This window comes from Xiphias gladius, chromosome 21 (assembly GCF_016859285.1).
Source record: "Xiphias gladius isolate SHS-SW01 ecotype Sanya breed wild chromosome 21, ASM1685928v1, whole genome shotgun sequence".
NCBI lineage: Eukaryota > Metazoa > Chordata > Actinopteri > Istiophoriformes > Xiphiidae > Xiphias > Xiphias gladius.
This window is the reverse complement of record NC_053420.1, coordinates 42,476-61,546: the sequence shown is the minus strand read 5'-3', so window position 1 is coordinate 61,546 and position 19,071 is coordinate 42,476. Positions and strand designations below refer to the sequence as shown.

General features: G+C 42.3%; 2 protein-coding genes across 7 annotated transcripts in view; one reads left to right on the top strand and one right to left on the bottom strand.

Moving 5' to 3' along the window:
• Window positions 1-3,804, top strand: part of LOC120807516 (potassium voltage-gated channel subfamily KQT member 2) — a 44,867-nt gene extending 41,063 nt beyond the window's left edge. For all 5 annotated transcript variants that reach the window (XM_040159661.1, XM_040159663.1, XM_040159660.1 and 2 more), the window contains 2 exons: window positions 20-195; window positions 697-3,804. In XM_040159661.1, coding sequence (XP_040015595.1) covers window positions 20-195; window positions 697-1,336 — 816 coding nt within the window. In that variant the 3' untranslated portion in view covers window positions 1,337-3,804. The remainder of the gene's footprint in view (window positions 1-19; window positions 196-696) is intronic.
• A 190-nt stretch (window positions 3,805-3,994) lies between these two features.
• ddx27 (DEAD (Asp-Glu-Ala-Asp) box polypeptide 27) lies at window positions 3,995-17,509 on the bottom strand. 2 transcript variants are annotated; one of them, XM_040159667.1, is made up of 21 exons: window positions 17,230-17,509; window positions 16,278-16,427; window positions 15,831-15,890; window positions 15,564-15,747; window positions 15,222-15,274; window positions 15,061-15,147; window positions 13,876-13,981; window positions 13,623-13,796; window positions 13,352-13,502; window positions 13,128-13,227; window positions 12,581-12,722; window positions 12,320-12,473; window positions 11,109-11,190; window positions 10,467-10,644; window positions 10,121-10,227; window positions 7,917-8,013; window positions 7,591-7,682; window positions 6,490-6,610; window positions 4,352-4,445; window positions 4,204-4,263; window positions 3,995-4,129 (listed from the first exon to the last, which is right to left on the bottom strand). In XM_040159667.1, exons 1-21 carry the CDS (start codon window positions 17,311-17,313, stop codon window positions 4,099-4,101), a joined length of 2,307 nt encoding a protein of 768 aa, XP_040015601.1. In that variant the 5' UTR covers window positions 17,314-17,509; the 3' UTR covers window positions 3,995-4,098. The 2 variants fall into 2 exon arrangements, with proteins under 2 accessions (XP_040015601.1, XP_040015600.1); XM_040159666.1 differs by having other exon boundaries at window positions 4,352-4,448; window positions 17,230-17,508.
• Between the last annotated feature and the right edge of the window lie 1,562 nt (window positions 17,510-19,071).

The following is a 19,071-nucleotide window of genomic DNA, read 5'->3' as shown; positions in this document are numbered from 1 at the left end:
CTGGTCTTGTGTCCCTCAGGTCCTGTCCATGGAGAGAAAGTTGGACTTCCTGGTTAACATCTACATCCAGCGAATGGGAATCCCTCAGGCTGAGACCGATGCCTACTTTGGATCCAAGGAGCCAGACCCCGCCCCGCCCTACCACAGTCCAGTGGATCAGCTGGAGAAGAGCCAGTCGATCTCCAAAAACCTGCAGTCAGTGTCTCTTGTTACTGGGAAACCACAGAACCATTATCAGACCAGGACAAGTAACACAACAGAACCAGGAACACAACAGAACCATTATCAGTCCAGGACCAGTAATGCAACAAAACCAGGACCACTAAAGAACCAGTATCAGACCTAGACCAGTAAAATAACAGACCCAGGAACACACTACAACTAGTAACATACCAGAACCAGCAAAATACCAAGACCAGTGTCAGACCTGTAGCACATCAGAATCAGGCACACAACAGTACTTGTTCATAAAATGTTGTTGTCATTGTGCAGGGTCTTGACCCTTTTTTTAACATGTTGCTTACACCATAGTTGACATGTTGGTAACGTTAAGGTGTCATTAGCACCTTAACATGTCGATTTACACGTTGTTTACGTGTTGTTAAGACGTTATTAACGTGTTCACATGTTAACTTGTTGTTTACGTGTTGTTAACATGTTGTTTACGTGTTGTTAACATGTTAACATGTTGTGCAGGGCGTTGCCGAGTGACCATGTAGAGAAAACTCGTTTTGTGACAAAGATGGTCCGCTCCAGCAGCTCCACTGGACACAGAAACTACAACATCCCCACCTGCCCCCCCTCCACCTCCTGGCAGCCAATCAGCACCCAGCTTCACCAGCAGGCCCCGCCCCCTCCTCAGCGTAGCCATGCCAACAGTCCGAGTCCGGTGGGAGACACGTCACTGGTTCGACTCCCACCTCCTCCAGCCGGAGAGAGACATGGTGGGAACCGATCAATCCGGCACAGCACCGCAGAGCGAGGGGGGGCAGAGAGACCGGAGAGGGAAGGAGACAGGGCCAATGGGACTGGGGTAGGAGGAGGAGAAGAAGGGGAGGAGGTGAAGCTAGACAGCGACACTTCCATCTCAATCCCGTCGGTGGACCACGAGGAGCTGGAGCGGTCCTTCAGTGGCTTCTCCATCTCCCAGTCCAGAGAGAACTTGGACTTCCTCAACAACGGCTTCTACTCCTCCACCAACCTGGGGGACCACCGAGGAGGCGGCACCCGCTGTGCCACCGTCCGGCCCTACATCGCTGAGGGTGAGTCGGACTCTGACTCGGAGCTCTGTGCCCCCTCACCGCACTCAGACGGTGCCTGGACCGGAACCAAGTAGAGCTGAAGGTAGATGTGAGCAGAACCAGAAGAACCCTTATAGTAATTAAAATGTGAATGAAAACTATGAAACGATGATGTGAAACAGGTCCAAGTTAACGTATGTAGTCAAAGACTTTAAACACCAGCTGGAAGTTCAGAGTTAAGTATCACTGTCACTGTTGGGACACGCTCGCACCTGAATGGTTCACTGCTATGACGTACCCGCACCTGAATGGTTCACTGCTATGACGTACCTGAACCTGAATGGTTCACTGCTATGACGTACCCGCACCTGAAGGGTTCACTGCTATGACGTACCCGCACCTGAATGGTTCACTGCTATGACGTACCCGCACCTGAATGGTTCACTGCTATGACGTACTCGCACCTGAATGGTTCACTGCTATGACGTACTCACACCTGATTGGTTCGCTGCTGGGACAAGCTCACACCTCATTGGTTCACTGTTGGGATATGCTCTCACCTGGTTGGTTGCTTGTGTCCATGTTAATAGACACTTTTTATTTATTATCAACTGTTCCATTTATTCATTACGTTTTAAAAAACTTGACACAAAGCATCAAAGGAACAACTGACTTACACATCACCATGGCAACATACACACCTGTTGTTGTCTCTATTTACTGTCCAGAGCTCAAACAAATCATCCTGAGCTTTCAGTGGAAACCTGGACTTCTCTGAAGGAAACTATTGAACTCACTCTGTGGGATTTATTTGTTAACTTTGCCCTCTATAGGCAAATTCAGATGGGATCAAAAGGTGGTGATGTTTCCATTTAATGTCTTTTAATTCTGATTATTTTACTCCAAAAATTCACTGTCATAGACCCAGGATTTATTTAAAAAAAAAATGTTAATAGGCACTCTGAATAGTCTTGTCACTGGCAGATTTCTGTAGCCCGCTTACTAATTAAGCTAACATTACCACCATGAGTTACTTGAAAACTTAAATCTTCAGCCAATTTTTTAGAATTTTCCAACTGATTTGTTTGAAAATGAGAAGCCTGTAAAAGTTGTCTATGATGGCTCCATACATGATACCAATGCTAACAGACTGAGGCTATGGCTAACAGGTCTGAGCTTACCTTGGAAACACTGTCCTCACACTTTTCCTTGTATTTCTGGAAAGTTGATCCAAAGACATGACCATCCAAAAATCCATCATCTGACAGTCCTGCTGCCTAGTTTACAGTTGCTAAGCTGTGAATGGACAGTCGCTGTTCAGGGAGGAGTTTAGTAAATGGTCAGTTAAGACTCAGATGGTGACATAAACAGTATTAAAAAAATCACAAACTGATAATTAGGATAACTCCCACATAACCTGAACACAGCTTTTTTACACAATCATGATGTCATAACTAACTGTTTGGATATTTTTATAATCAATATTCATTAATTAATCCCAACAGTTCATTAAATAACAGCAACAAGAATGGTAACATAATACTGAGGATGTCTGTAGGATGAATTTGTGAATCTGTCCAGCAGGGGGCAGTCAGGACAATCAGTCACTACAGGAAACCAAAATAAGACAAACTTACCAAAATAAAAGTCTATTTTACTGCCTAAGCTCGGGATGAAGAGCTTGACATTTATGACCAGAAGTGAAAATAAAACATAAACTTAGCCCTGGGGGACACTGCAGTTGTCATTAAGTCCCCTACCTAGGAACGACACAAGGTTTAAACGTGACATTGTGTAGTTATGAGGTTTCATCAGTAAGATGAAGATAAACTGTAAATGGCTGAAGAAATTGACTCATTATTCACTGACCTGCTGCCTGCTGACCGGCCCATTAACATCTGAATGTTCTGGAGAAAAAGCTGTATGACTAAATCTTTATACTATTGTTTCTGCAGCTGAGGCTGTAAAACACAAACTGTATCTTTGTACAGAACATTGCTTGTTTGATTGTATTTCAATATAATTAAAAAAAAAACCTTGAACTACAACAAACGTGATGTGACCTGAACCACTGTCAGTCTTTTCTATATGGTTTGTAACGACATCATTGTGGTTTGTGAGGAAATAATTGTGGTTTGTAAGAACGTGGCTGTGGTTTGTAAAAACATCGCCATGGTTTATAAGGATGTTGCTCTGGTTTTGTTAGGACTTCGCTTTGGTTTGTAAAAACATCGCCGTGGTTTGTAAGAGCGTTGCTGTGGTTTCTAAGGATGTTACTTTGGTTTGCAAAAACATCATTTCTAAAGTATCTGTCATTCACACACAAAAGTGCATCACAGTATGCATTTAAAGTTTTCATCTCTAGTGCACAATTACTTTTTAGATACCTTCAAGTATGACATTATTTTAATCAAAATTGTATATCTACAGACTTAGGAACAGCAGAATTGGAGTTCTTGAAGTCCTGAAATGGGCTTACAGTTCAGTACCAAGTGAGTCGATCTCTGGATTGTACAATGCTCTTTCATGCTAAAAATGAAAACACCTTTACCCTCAAAAAAAAAAAAAAAAAAAAAAATTGCAGTTTTCAATGGTCCTCATCTAACTCTGTAGATTGGAGAGAAAAAACCCCCCGAATGTTTGCACGTTCTTTGACATTTTCTTTTCCAAATAAAAACACATTTAAAAAAGTCACTGTTCTGGTCTAAACTCTGGAAACTACAGAAATGTTTTTGTTTTTAAATCAGACTAACTTTATTTAAAAGTTCTTTAATGAACACAACTGGAAAAGATTTAGACAGTTTAAACAGAGACAACATGACAAATTCATGCAGGAGAGGACTGCTGATCCAGGCGGCTATCTTGGCTGTCCCTTCTTCTTCTTGAACCTGATGGAGAGAACAGAGCGTCAGCCATCTTAATTCTGTTTACACTATGTGGGGATGGGGAAGTTGAAACTCACCGGGAGCCGCCAGGACCCTTCCTGTCCAAACCGAGCCGTTTCCTGTCAGCAAAGGATGGTCTATAACAGGACAGACAGTTAGGAGTGTACAGATAGGTGAGACAGGTGTACACAGACAGACAGACAGCGTGCTGATAGACAGTCTCACCCAGCTCTGTAGTGTTTCAGAGCCTTGCTGCTGGTGTTTGTCAGCTCTTTATCAAACACTGACTTCTTGCCTCCTTTTTCTGCTTTCTGATTGGCTGCTGCACAGGGAGACAGTTTAGTTTACTGTGACTGTTTACAGTATAGTCTATCCATATGTTTTATCAGTAGATTGTACAGTGGCTTCAGAAAGTATTCAGTCCCCTTAGATTTAATTGTACAGTAATTGGATAAAATTGGCATTTTTGCCCAACAATCCATGCTCAATAACCCATAATGACAAATTGGAAACATCTTTTAAGAAATTTTTGCAAATGTATATTTAAAAAAAAAAAATCAAAAACTGAAATCTCTTTTACAAAAGTATTCAGACCCTTAATTCAGTACTTTGTAGAAGCCCCTTTGGCAACAATTACAGCTTTGAGTCTTCTTGTGTGAGTCTCTACAAACTTTGCACACCTGGATTTGGGCAGTTTCTCTCATTCTCCCCAGCAGACCCTCTCAGGCTCCGTCTGATTAGATGGGAAGCGTCTGTGAACTGCCATCTTCAAGTCTCTCCCCAGATGTTCTATGGGAATTAAGTCTGGGCTTTGGCTGGGCCCCTTAAGTCAGTCAAAGACTTTTCCCAAAGCCAGTCCAGAATTGTCTTGGCTGTATACTTTGGGTCATTGTTGTGCTGAAAGGTGAGCTGTCTCCCCAGTCTCTCATCACCTGTGCTCTGTAGCAGGTTTTCATCAAGGACCTCTGTGTACGGCTGCATTCATCCTTCCCTCAGTTCTAATCTGTTTCCCTGTCCCTGCCTTGCCAGACGGCCAACTCTAGGAGTCCTGGTGGTTAGAAACTTCTTCTATTTCACAGTTAGAGGCCACTGTGCTCCTTGAAACACTCAATGGTTTAGAAATGGTTTTATACCTCTGCTCCCATTTAAGCCTCATCACAATTTTATCACAGAGGTCTACAACAGTTCCTTGGACTTCATGGTTTTTGTCCTGACATGCAGTGTGAATTGTGGGACTTCATAGACACAACCGTGTGCCTTTCTAAACTATGTCCAATCAGTTCAGTTTGCCACAGGTGAACTCCAATCACGTACTAGACACATCAAGGATAATTAAAGAAAATAGGATGCACCTGGCCACAATTTGAGGTGCCACAGCAAAGGGGCTGAATACACTTGTAAGTGAGAGATTTCATTTTCTGATTTTGGAGAAATTTGCTAAAATTTCTAAAAGCAGAGTCATGGACCAAAATGGCCATTTGATCAATTCAAATTAAATCTACAACACAATTAATTGTGCAAAAAGCAAAGGGGTGTGCATACTTTCTGAGGCCATTGTATACACCGATCAGCCACAACGTTAAAACGTTGGTTTAAATGTTGTGGCTGATCAGTTTATGTATCGCTTAGTTGTTTCAATGTATCTATTTGAATTCATAAGTATGTTTCACTAGGTTTATTAGTATGTTTAAATATTTATTAGTATGTTTTAAAATACATTTATAAGTATTTTTCAGTATATAGGTCATTTAGAAAGTATTCGGACCCCTTCACTTTGTTCATATTTTCTTATGTTGTAGCCTTATGCTAAGCATACAGCTGTGACAATGCAGGAGTCGCTTAGGGACAACTCTGTGAATGTCCTTGAGTGGCCAAGCCAGAGCCCCGACATGAAACTGATTGAACATGTCTGGAGAGACTTGAAAATGGCTGCCCACCAACAATCCCCATCCAACTTGACAGAGCTTGAGAGGATCTGCAGAGAAAAACAGCAGAAAATCTCCAAATCCAGGTGTGCAAAGCTTGTCGTGTCAGACCCAAGAAGACTCGAGGCTGTAGTCACTGTGGGAGGTATTTCAACTAATTACTGAGTAAAGGGTCTGAATATTTGTCAGTGTGACATTACTCTTTTTCCTTTGTAATAATTTGGAGAAATTTCTAAAATTCGATTTTTTTCTTTGTCATTATGGGATACTGAGTGTAGATTGATGAGGGAAAAAAAAATCAATTTAAATGATTTAACCATAAGCCTGCAACATAACGTGAAAAAAGTGAAGGGGTCTGAATGCTTTCTGAATGCGCTGTACGTTTATGTATTTATCAGTATGTCTCAGTATATTTTTATGTACGTTTGTGTTTCTGACCTTTAGTCAGCATCTCGTCCTCGGGCATCGCTCTTGCTCTCTTTGGTCGTCTTTCTCTCTTGGCCGACCGCTCAGCAAACATCTGAGCCTTCAAGATCTCGAACTGAGCGCGCTCCTCAGACTGACATACAGACAAAGATAATAAGACAGACATACAGACAAAGACACATTAAAGATAATGAGACACTGTGATGTTTCCGCTCCACCTGATCAGCAGAGACCAAAGATCATTGATTGTAAAGTAGACCTCTTACTTTGACTTAAATAACAAACATCAGCCAAATCAGATGCTCATCGTAAACTTACTTTGTTCTGACACTAAAACTGAGCTCAGTCAACTGTAAAAACACTATTCATTCTGTGTGGCATTCAGGTAAAAAAGGGAGAGAAAAACACAAAATCACACTGTGTTAAACCAACAGTCATGTGTCCAGTATGAACATGTGCATAGGGTTTTCCTCTGGTTCATACTGGACACCAACAGATCTCTGAAGTGATGGAAGACGAAATCCACAGTTCTCATTCTGTGTGGAATATATCCTAAAGTTAGCATAAAACTTCATCAGTCTGCGTTCGACACATCAGATGGATGTTCCACGTATTTCCTTCTTGAGCTGCAGAGGAAGGGCAGTCACAAGAGGGAACTTTGTACTAAAAAGGAAAACTTTAGATGATCTCCACTGATGTGTTTGACTCTGGAGTAGGGCTGTCAAACATTTTAAATTTGATTATATAACTGAATTGTAAAAAAACAAAACAAACATTCGATTGTTAACATTAATATTCGATTGTAAAAGCACTCGCTAGGCAGGTTTGAAACTATGTGTTTTTAGAAGGAATAATTGAAAGTAATTTTTGGCCAATTTTGACAGTGCAACTCAGAAGGACTAATTACATAAGAAAAATACTTTACATATGGCTGGTGTTGATGTAGCCCACAGCTCTGAACTAAATGCTGCCACCACCAAACCTCATACCAATTACAAATTTATAAAACAACGTTCAGGGAACAAAGAGCATTGGTGATACTATGCACCAACTCTGTCACACTGACTGATTATTCATCGATCGATTTATGTAACATATCTAATGTGTTATTACTGTCAGCTCCTTCTTTCTGCTGTCCTTCAGGAACTTTTCTCTCTTCTTCTTCCCTCTCAGAGCGAGATCAAACTCCTGCAGAGCCTTCGACACTGACAAAGAGAAGGATGAGGAGTTCAAATAATGCTGTGTACTGCAGAATACTGCAGACATCTACAAAGTACTGTGTAAATTAAAAAGTCAGGTATGTCAGTACTGCAGGTATGTCATAGTACAGCAGAGTTCAGTAAACTGTAGTAAGTGCATTACAGTGAGTATTAGAGCGGTACAGCGTGTATTAGTTTAGCAGTGTGTATTAGTGCAGTATAGTGAGTAATAATACTCACTGCGACTCTGTTTTCTCTCCTGTTGAGTTTGAAACCAGACTCTCTGTGATTGACATGAAGAGGCGGAGCCATCAAGACGCTTCTGCGCCACGCTCAACTACACACACACACACACACACACACACACACACACACACACACACACACACACACACACACACACACGATTTTATTCATTTTTGAATATTTTTCAATGAAAGTCTGTGTCTTTGAATTATGAATATTTTCAGTGATTTAGAGTTTGAATCATTTCTCTTAAAATGTGATATGTTGTATGCACAGGCCCGTGTCAAACAACATACAAAAGACTTCAGAGGAAAAATTCATAGTAAATGATTAATCTGGATCGGCCCCAAAATTTAATGGGTTCTTCCCTAGCCTATGGACCATCCCTCCACCAAAATGACAGCTGTTTGACACCTGTGGAGAGCAGGTGTTTGTTCTGATTATGATGGCACCTGTGTTCAGCCATGCCGCTGCCCAGCTGTCTCAATGTATCCTATCTGTTCCGCCTTTTGATCCGTTCACTCTCCTGTTTGTCAATGATAAACTTACCACTTGGGTGTATGATCGCCAGACTTTACTCTTCAGAGAGTCTATGGTGGATCATGGTGTTTCCACTCCATGGATTAGTTTCCTCCAACCTTTCTTGCCGCCATTTGTGCAAGTGGCTGGCATCATCCGGGGTGGTTTGCAGCACCAGAGCTTTCACAAATACGGGAGGAGGAGTGGGAGAAGGGCTGGGTTCCAGGTGAATAAAAGACAGCTCTGGAGGCAAGGTGTCATCAGAAAAAGGTGCCGTTTACTTCTGTTGAGCTTTTTTCCTATTACTCTGTGGAATGATTTCCTCATATCCGTGGCTGTGAAGGTCAGACTCTCCTTTCTCCAACCTGTCTTCCCCCGACTATCCCAGTGAGAGGATTGCTTCCCCCTCCATGGTGAGTTGAACCTACCTGCGCGATGGAGCGTCTCCCCATCATCTGCATCACTACACAGCCTGCTCTGGGGTGAGCCCCAGGATTCCCCTGTTGGCAGGCGGGGCTCTAACACCTGTCAAAATGGCGCTCCATAGCATACAAGTGGTTTGTGCTGAAGGATCTCATCTAAGAAATTAGACTCTCTGTTCCTGAATGCAACATGGCAGAGGTGATGGAACTTGGTCCTCCCATCGAGCTCCGCCGGAAGGACATTACTTTTATGAGCTTGCCCAGACTTTCTTGTCACGGTGGAGGACGCAGATTTATCATTGCTGCTGATTTTAACATTCATGTTGATGATGTTACTGACAATTTTGCCTCTAGTTTTATATAGTTAGTCTTTTAATCTCACGCAGACTGTATCAGGGCCTACACACAACAGAGGGCATACTCTGGATCTTGGTTTATTCTGGGTTTGAATATTGATTCTTTATTCTCTGAGAATTTGCTTATTACTGATCAGAACTATGTTTTATTATTATTTTATCATTAGCTCTCGCTTCCTTAATCACCTTTCTACTACAAAATTTTCTGCCACTTTCCACTTTAACTCTGATATGCACAGTGGTGTCGACTACTTGATGCATTCTTTCAATGAACACTGTCTTTAGGATTGGATAAAGTGGCCGATATTGAAACTAGATCAGCTCCTTTGATCAAGTCCTCCCCTTGGATAAATGACATTTGCTCTCTAAAGAGAGACTATTGGAGAGTGGAACGCCTATGGAAATCCACCCGAATACACGTTCATTATCTTCATTTAAAAGAACTTTTAATGTCTTTCAACTATGTGTTAAAGGATGCCAGAGAAATTTACTTTTCTAATCTTATATTCGTATAATGGGCATAATCCTAAAGTTTTATTTGACACCATTAGTAAAATTGTTACTACTACATAACCTACTGTTCCGATTTTTTTCAACTGAGGAATGTAACAAATTCCCTTCTTTCTTTGTGGGCAAAATTAATGACATCAGGTCGACCACATAAACTGTTGACCAGGTCCTCCAAAAGGTCACGTGACACCGATTCTAATAACTTTTCACTGGCTCCCCATCAAATCCAGAATCCAATTCAAACATTACATTCTATTAACATTAAGAGTTTTAAAACTAAAGAAACTTCAGCAGTTTTACTCAAGAGCTTCACATTTGTGATTCAGACATTTCATTTGGGTACAGGTTTGCAGGTGAGCAGGTGTACTGTTGTTCAGGTGCGCAGGTGTACCTTGGCCTCAGATGCAGCCAGCTCTCTCTCCTCTCTCTCCAGCTTCATCACAGCGTCGACGTCTTTCTCTAGTTTAGAGATAAGATCTCTAAACTTCAGGATGACCTCTGGGTGAAAGACACACAGAGACAGCGAGAGTTTATTCACAGCACACCTGTGAGAAATTACGACAATGATATCTTTTTACTATTTCTGTTCAGAATCACTAGTTAATCATTACTTCACTGTTGTTACCTTTCTGCTTCAACAACTCTCCCAGGTTCCCTGAACTACCCATGGGCTCTGTCCATTTCCTGGACAAACTGCCATCGATCTAACCAACTGTCTGTCTATAAGGCGTGTGTACCTGGCGGCAGGACTCGAGCCTTCACGCTGTTCTTGGCAGACTTCACCACCTCCTTCAGTATTTTCCTCTCAGACTCTCCAACCAGAGACACTGAACGTCCTGAACGACCGGCTCTCGCCGTCCGGCCAACACGGTGGACGTAATGTTTGACTGTGGACGGCATGGTGAAGTTTATCACCTGGGTGAAAGACAGGTAGAGATAGACAGTGCCATGAGAGAGAGAAAGACATCTTAAGATGTGTTGGAGTAACAGCCAGAAAACATGTCGAGTTTCTAAAAGTTCAAATCCGACTTAGTTTTTATAAAAAACGCAGCTTATAAACGTAGATTTACAACAATTTGTTACTAAGGTATCTACAGTTACAACCCATAACTACAGTAATATTAGTAACACTAGTGCTCCACAATAACTCTCCAGTAACTTTGTAGTAACTCAATTATTGAACCCTGTAAGACCTCCATATGAAGCAACTAGTAGATAACACTTTAATAACTGTAGAATAACTAAACCATATAGTGAAGCTTTAATTATTCAGTTGTAACCTTATAGTGACTCTATCATAACTCTCCAGTAAACGAATGGGAACTCAGGAGTAACTTTATGGTACAATTGTTGTAACCATTAGGAGACGTAATTCCTACTGTTTTGACTCCGTCGATGTCCAGACCTCTGGCTGCTACATCTGTCGCCACCAAGATATCAATCTGTTCATCTTTAAAACGCCTGGAGAACATGGAAAACAAGAATGAAAAGGGTTAATACATACAAACAAGATTCTGAAAATTGTCTAGTGTCTGGCTGAGTGTGTGTGTGTGTACCTGAGGTTCTCCGGTTTCTTGTTCTGTGTGTGTCTGTGTGTGTGTGTGTGTGTGTACCTGAGTGTTAGAAAAATGTACATAAGTTATCCCATGCTTTGCTCAAGTAACTGTAAGCAATCATTATCTGTTTTTATCTGCACTCTTGAAGGCTATGCGCACGGGAGTATCTGCAGCTGCGAAGCAGCTACTCCCCAAATCAAGACAAGACAGATTGTTCTGTCTCTGACACAAGCAGGAGGCACCCTGCTTCTAAGATGAGATTGTGCAACTATGCTGACATATGATTATGTGACAAAGAACCACCCTATGGAAATAAAAGAGCGAGGTAGACGGCTGAGAAACTCAGAGCGGGTTGGAGACTGTAACTGAGCACTCTCTGTCCGTTCTCCTTGCAAGTATATAACCTCACCACTCTGTGTCCTGCCTCATTATTGTGTTCATATCTGTTTTAGGTTGTTTGAATCTGACACTGAGGTTCTCCAGTCTCTTGTTCTGTGTGTGTCTGTGTGTGTGTGTGTGGGTACCTGAGGTTCTCCAGTCTGTTGTTCTGTGTGTGGGTACCTGAGGTTCTCCGGTCTCTTGTTCTGTGTGTGCCTGTGTGTGTGTGTCTGTGTGTGTACCTGAGGTTCTCCAGTCTGTTGTTCTGTGTGTGTGTGTGTGTGTGTGCTGGTACCTGAGGTTCTCCAGTCTGTTGTTCTGTGTGTGGGTACCTGAGGTTCTCCGGTCTCTTGTTCTGTGTGTGTGTGTGTCTGTGTGTGTCTGTGTGTGTGTGTGTGTGTACCTGAGGTTCTCCATTCTGTTGTTCTGTGTGTGGGTACCTGAGGTTCTCCAGTCTCTTGTTCTGTGTGTGTGTGTGTGTGTGTGTGTGTGTGTGTGTGTCTGTGTGTGTGTCTGTGTGTCTGTGTACCTGAGGTTCTCTAGTCTGTTGTTCTGTGTGTGGGTACCTGAGGTTCTCCAGTCTCTTGTTCTGTGTGTGTGTGTCTGTGTGTCTGTGTACCTGAGGTTCTCCAGTCTGTTGTTCTGTGTGTGGGTACCTGAGGTTCTCCAGTCTCTGGTTTTGGCTCAGTTCTCCGTGGAGTTCTCCGACCTTCAGTCCGATCAGACCCAGCAGGATGTGAAGTCTGTGAGCCTGTTTCCTTGTCTGAGTGAACAACATCACGTGATCCTGGAACGTCCGAGTCAGCAGAGCTAACGAGACATACAACAGTCAGTAATAGTACTGCAGTATTAGTAGTACCACTACCATACTACTAGCAGTGGTACTGCAGTAGTACTGCTGTATTATCAGTACATACCAGCCACCACAGCCTCTCTGTCTCCCTCTCTGTTCGGTCGGATTCTGACAAACTCTTGTCGCAGGAACGGAGCCACGTCAGTGTTACTGTTAACGAAGATCCTGATTGGCTGCTTCAACGAAACTGCCGCTAGGTCCTTAACCTGGAGATACAGGTCACATGACATATACAGACAAACCTGGAGACACATGACACACATTGACTCACCTGGGGCACGTTCAGTCTGAAAACAGTGTGCATTTTTTGGCTATGGTTTCTGTGTTGAATGACATGTTTCCTTGAAACAATGTGAAACAGTGTGCAACTGGCTTTGAGGTACATATTTTCTCATTTAGTAGGTATGTCAGGGGTGTTACCCAATCAGCAGCAAGGTGTTTATAAAGCCTGTCTATGCGAAAAGCAGTGCACACGCATAACAGAACAGGGTGTTCAATGCGCCACCAATTTGTGTTTAAACGTTTTACTAAATTTTGTCAGAGCTGAACAGCCCCCCGGACATGACTGTGTCATTTAACCTGTGTCAAATGACACAGGTATGAGTGTGTACCTCGTCTGTCATTGTGGCAGAGAACAACATGGTCTGTCTGTTGTAAGAACACAACCTGATGATCTCCTTCATCTGTTCCTCAAAGTACTCATCCAACATCCTGAGAGACAATTGCAGAGAACCACACAGGTGAGATCAAACAGGTGAGTTTTTGTTTCCCAACTGTGTTTGTTGATAGATTTTAAGCCTGTGACTCCCCTTTGAATGAAGGTGTCCGTGTTTACCTGTCAGCCTCATCCAGGATCAAGATCTCAATCTGAGTGAGCTCGAAGCTTGGCGTGTTGTGGAGGTGATCGATTAGCCGACCAGGTGTAGCAATCAGGATGTCTGGCCCCGCCCTCAAAGCTGTCTCCTGAGACTTCAGGTCCAACCCACCTAGAGACAGAACAAGGCAGGTTACCCGAAGACCACACACAGTCCAGAATTTGGAGTCAAACTGAGTGAGTTCCGATTCAGGCGGAGTTCAGTCAGCCAGTAACCAGTAACCAGTCGTACCAACAGCCAGGCAGGTGGTGATGGAGGTGAACTGGGCGAGCTGACGGGCCACAGAGTGAACCTGGATCCCCAACTCCCTGGTAGGAACTAGAACCAAGACCCTGGTCACCTGGGACATCTTTGGCTTATAAACCAAACGCTCCAACACCGGCAGCATGAAGGCTGCCGTCTTCCCTGAAGAGACAAGAGGAATTTTATATACTAATTCTTCTGGTCCCAGTATGATGAACTGGTTCCAAAATATCAGGGTTACCTGTCCCAGTAGCAGCGCAGGCACAGAGGTCTCTGCCCAGCATGCCGACAGGAACACAGGCCTTCTGGATGGGAGTCGGCTGTTTGAAGCCCAGAGCTGTGATGGCCTGCAGGGACACAACAGAAGGTCACAAACATCTACAACAACAAAACCAGAGCCCCTGCTCGAGCCAGACCAAGGAAGGGGGCTCCCAGTTAACACCTGGTCGACAAGTCTACATCCATGGTTACATGTAAGACTAAGCCCAAAGAGGCTGAGCACTGCTCTGCTGGAGTTTTGCCTCAGGACAAGAAGGGTCACAAGAAGGAAGACTGTGAATGCTAAATCTAAACACCTGTCCAGAGTATCCAGTCTTCTTTGAGTCTCTAGGTGGGATCCTGGATGGGGGACTGCCTCTGGACTTTGATGTTCTTCTGGGGGACTTCAACACTCATGTCAGCAACGATGGACAAACCAGGAGGGAGTGAGCTGGAAAACCAGCCTGCCTGATATGAAGCACAGACCTGTTAAACCCAAACTGGTAGTGAGGGTGAACTATGAATGTCTGGTTGGGGCTCCTGTCCGCGAGGTGTTCAACTCCCCCCTCAAGAGGATTATTGCTACCTCCGTGGAGGTTGGGGACATGGAGTTAGAGTGGGTCATATTCAAAACCTCCATTGTGGAGGTGGCCGCTCAGTTTCCGACAGAAAGTTGTTGGTGCCTGTTGTTGTGACAACCAAAGAACCTACTGGTGGACTCCAGTGGTGAAGGAGACCATCAATCTGAAGAAGTCCTTTCAGGCTGGTTTGTCCAGGTGAGTCCTGAAGCAGCAGACAGGTATCAGGTGAGGGAGGAGTTCATAGGGGCCACGGAGAAAGATTTTAAGTCATCTCAAAGAGGTTCTGACAAACGAACTGCTGACCTGGACTGAAGATAATGTTAGATGATGGAACAAACACTCCTAAACCCAGGTGACTTGTCCTTCATACAGGAGGCAGAGCTGAAAGACTCTGCTGTGTCTGGTTCTCTAACAGAGGTCACTGAAGTTTTTTTTTAACCATGTTACATCCCGCATCAACAGAACTCCAGTCATTCTACTACTGATTTAAGAGACAGTGTTTACCTAACTGAGGGGCTTCATAATGTTATATCGTACAGAACTGCAGTCATTTTTCTACTTACTTAACAGACAACCAGAGGTTTTACCTTTAGGATGGGTCTGGACAGGTTCATATCATCAAAGGTCAGCTGATCATCGTACTGAGACGCATCTTCATAGAAAGACTCCGCAGCCTGAACACAAACACAGTTCTTACCATGGTGACATGGTCCATCAACCTGTGACATCATCAGTTCCTCATCCTCACCTCCTCTCCTGCCTTCCTCTTCCTCCCCCGTTGGTCTCTCTCTCTCAGGATGTCTGGAAACAGGAATTCAAAAACACAAACAAACACTGAACATCAGTCACATTTTTAACATTTTAATTCTAAAACTTATCAAAATAAGAGTTTAATTTTTAAGATTAATTTTTAATCAGGAATTTCTGTTCAGAGCTGCAGTTTGTTTTATTGGACTGAATTATATTTCAGTGACATTTAAAGTTTTACTTTATTGATTATCAGGTTATTAAAACAGTTGGATCAATCACAAGAAGTAAAACGTTTCTGCTTCCTGTCAACCATCACAATAAAAGCCTCTCCTGAACTCACCTGATTTGGTCAGAATCTCCTCATCACTCGAGTCAAACTCATCTTCATCGTCCTCTTCCCCCTCCTCCTCCTCCTCATCTCCATCAGCCTCTCCTGCAGCAGGCTTAACATCCTGCTCTTCATCCTCCTCCTCCTGGTTTTTCCCAGCAGAACCTTCAGCAGCGTCACTCTGAACTAATTTCTCCTGCATATCAAAACAAACTTTACCTTACACACAGGAAGTAGAACCTGGCCAGAGAGGAAGTGAAACCTGTCCAGAGGACTCACCTCTGCTTTCCTCTTTTTTCTGATTTTCTCTATTTTCTGGTCTAGAGTCGTTATAGTTCTCTGCAAACACAGAACACTGTTAATATATAACCAATGAAGAACATTATAGAACCAAAACGGTACTGGAGAACAATAGATAATGGAAACAGTGCCAGAGAACCTTAAAGAACCAAAGAATATTGGAGGACTGAAACAGTGTCAGAGAAGGGTAGAGAACCAAAACACTGCAAGAGAATGGTAAAGTAATGAAACACTATCACACAGTTGATATATGATTAATCCATTGATATGAAGTGAAATTAAAAGGATTGTTATAAAATCTGGATTTAATTTGAGACTCAGTTTTAATTTAAATGTTCTTCTGTCGGTTTTTATTCATCTAAACTTCTCTTTCCGTGTGATCTGTCCCACACTGACTGTAGAACATCATACTGCTGCAGGTTCTACCTTGTTCTTGAGCTGCTTTAGGACATCGGCCATGACCCAGTCCTCATCATGGTTCAGGCTGTCTCTCTCTCCAAACTCAAAGTCAGTGTTAAAGTCTCTCGACCCAGAACTCTTGAACTTCTTCTTCCTGTTCAGGATGATCTGCTCCTCCTGAAAAAAAAAACAAAAAAAAAACACGCACACACACATACACATATAAAGTTGAGTTGAGTTCACAAGGAAACAGGCTCAACACCATGATGGATTTACACAAAGCCATCAAGATGTGATTGAATCGCAGACTGTCTTCCTCTATTCCAAACAACATACAGTCCTACTTCCTATAGTACAGTGTTGTCCTAATAATGTATCGGAGGGTGTAGTAACACAGTTTGTTCCAACTTTGAGGGTTTCTCGTTCATCAACTAAAGTTGTGGCTCCTGTAGGAATCGTCTGCATCAACTTTCAAGGCTTCATTTCCTTCCATTGCTGCAGGAAAAAGTTGTAAGTAATCCAGTTTCTTATCCCTGAAAAAGATTAGTTTATTTAGTCCTTTTCTGAAACATTTTACCCTAACCCAAAAATGTCAATACCATAAAACAAAGTCTCAGCTGTATATTTCTATTATTTTATTGGCCAAATTTACTTTTCAGAGAAGCCGCTTTACCGTCAAAAGTTTTCTTAACAGGGATTCATAACGATTCAGAATGAGATTCTCTGTAAACTAAATGTTGTAAAGATCATTCAGATTCTATTTCGTTATTTATAGACTTCAGCAGTCTGAACTGTTGACCTTTCTTCTAGAACTTTATCACTTCATTTTGTGTTTTGTATTTTGCTTTTTTATTTAAAGTTAAAAACTACCAGATGAAACGGCAATATATCTGCTTTTCTCCCCAGCCGAAATCCGGTTTACCTCGCGCGACCTCAACAGCCTCGAAGGCGCTCCAGCTGCGTGGATGGACTGACTCACCTCCTGGTCGGACTCGGTGTCGGGCTCCGCCGGGCTCTGATCCTCGTCCAGGATCGTCCCGATCAGACCCAGTTGTTCCAACATGGCAGACCACACAGCGGTACCAGATCACCGGGCTGTGGACAGACTGTAGACCGGAACTGTGTCTAAAGGTCTAAAGGTCTAAACGAGTTCTAAACAGGTTCTGTGGAGCTTCTCTGCAGTTTTCTCTTCACACAAATACACACGTGTGTTGACGGAAACAGGAAGTAAGTGCAGTTTGTTTCCGGTTCACGGACCTTTTTTTTGTTGTTTTTAAATGAACTTTATTGAAATGAGTATCGTTGGTAAGCACAGCAGAGGAACTAGGTTAAAGAACATAACGATAATGCAACAAAAACCCATCAAATAAAAGTTTTTTCCACACTTGTTTTGTTCCAAACGAAAATAAATGAATAATAGTCTTACTATAACTATAGTTACACTACACGAAAATAACTATTGTGTTATTTCTGCCAACGTAGCGATCACACGTTAGTTATCTTCGCTCTTTATTCTTTCTTCACTATTTTCTTCCGTCCGTTTTTTGTCACACTGCCAATCCTGCAAGCTTTCAGCTAGAAACATGGTTCCGAGGCTAAATGTTTAGCATTTTTAGGAGAAATGTGCTGTGACTTGTGGTGCAGATTTTTGTTACGGTTGATTTTATGTATTTTTTAAATGAATTTTTTTATTGAATGATTTTCTTTGGGGAATAAGCGAAACATGATGAAAAACGGTGGATATTTCAAAAACTATAAAGGCTACAAGACTGAAACTTGGTGAACTGCTTCCCCATATTTCAGTGCTTTACATACGCAAAATGGTATTGATAGCGCCACAACGTGGTTAAAATTATTGCAATTTTTTTTGGCTAATATCTCAGCAACCGTGAGGCATAGAAGAAAAATTCTGGTGTCCATTCATTCTGTGGATGATGCTGAAAAGACTGATATAGGATACACCCCTTTTCGTCATATTAAAAATTCCTCCATTTTGAATTATTTGCTAGACATACTTTTGACTCCCTATCCTACATCCTTCATCCAACCTACACCAAACTTGTGACATACCGTGTTTGGACAGCCCCGAACACTGCCCACATGTTTGATTTAAGATATCACGTATTGTTTTTACATGATTGGCTAACAAACTTTTCTGGGTGTGGTCAAATCAATTCAAACTGCTATAACTTTTGAATGGTTTCATCCAATTGCAATCAACTTTTGCTCTAGTGTATAGATCGACACCGTGAATAAGACTACTGAGTTTCATACAGTTTCACCACTATGGGGCGCTACAGTTTAAAAAGCTGCTTAATACAAATCGCTACTACTCCCAGATAGTGATTGCTAGAAAAATTGTTCTATTTTTAAAATGTCAAGAATGACAAGGCTATATTGGCTTTTAAGCAGCCTGTTGATATCTTTCATAGTTAATGAGTTTTAATGAGGAGTGCATAAAATCCCTCATATCTGAAAAACTGTAAAGGCTACAGAAATTAAACTTGACAGAGGGTGGACCACTCGTTAAATGCTTCAAATTGTCAAATACTGTCGCTGCCATTTGGCCCGTCACAAAACTATTTTGTATGTCATTTAGAATAAATTTGCTCCTATTATGGCTGTTCAGAGGGATATGAGCTGCATTCCTGCATCAATAATGCAGAAAAGTGAAATGATAAGATGGGAATTGTTCGCTCAGTGTGTCAGAAAATAAGGCAACAGCAGTAGAGGCAGCGATCACATGCATTTTTTTCAGGAATGCAAATATTCTAGTTAAATACTGATGTTTCTCTAGGCTCCACAAAAACTGCGGCTACAT

Coding starts and splice junctions, on each gene's coding strand:
- ddx27 (XM_040159666.1), bottom strand. CDS start 17,313: ATGTTGGAACAACTGGGTCTGATCGGGACGATCCTGGACGAGGATCAG. Junction 16,428..17,229: donor ACACCGAGTCCGACCAGGAG/GTGAGTCAGTCC, acceptor TTTTTTTTTCAG/GAGGAGCAGATCATCCTGAA. Junction 12,474..12,580: donor CAGAGAGGCTGTGGTGGCTG/GTATGTACTGAT, acceptor ATGTCTCGTTAG/CTCTGCTGACTCGGACGTTC.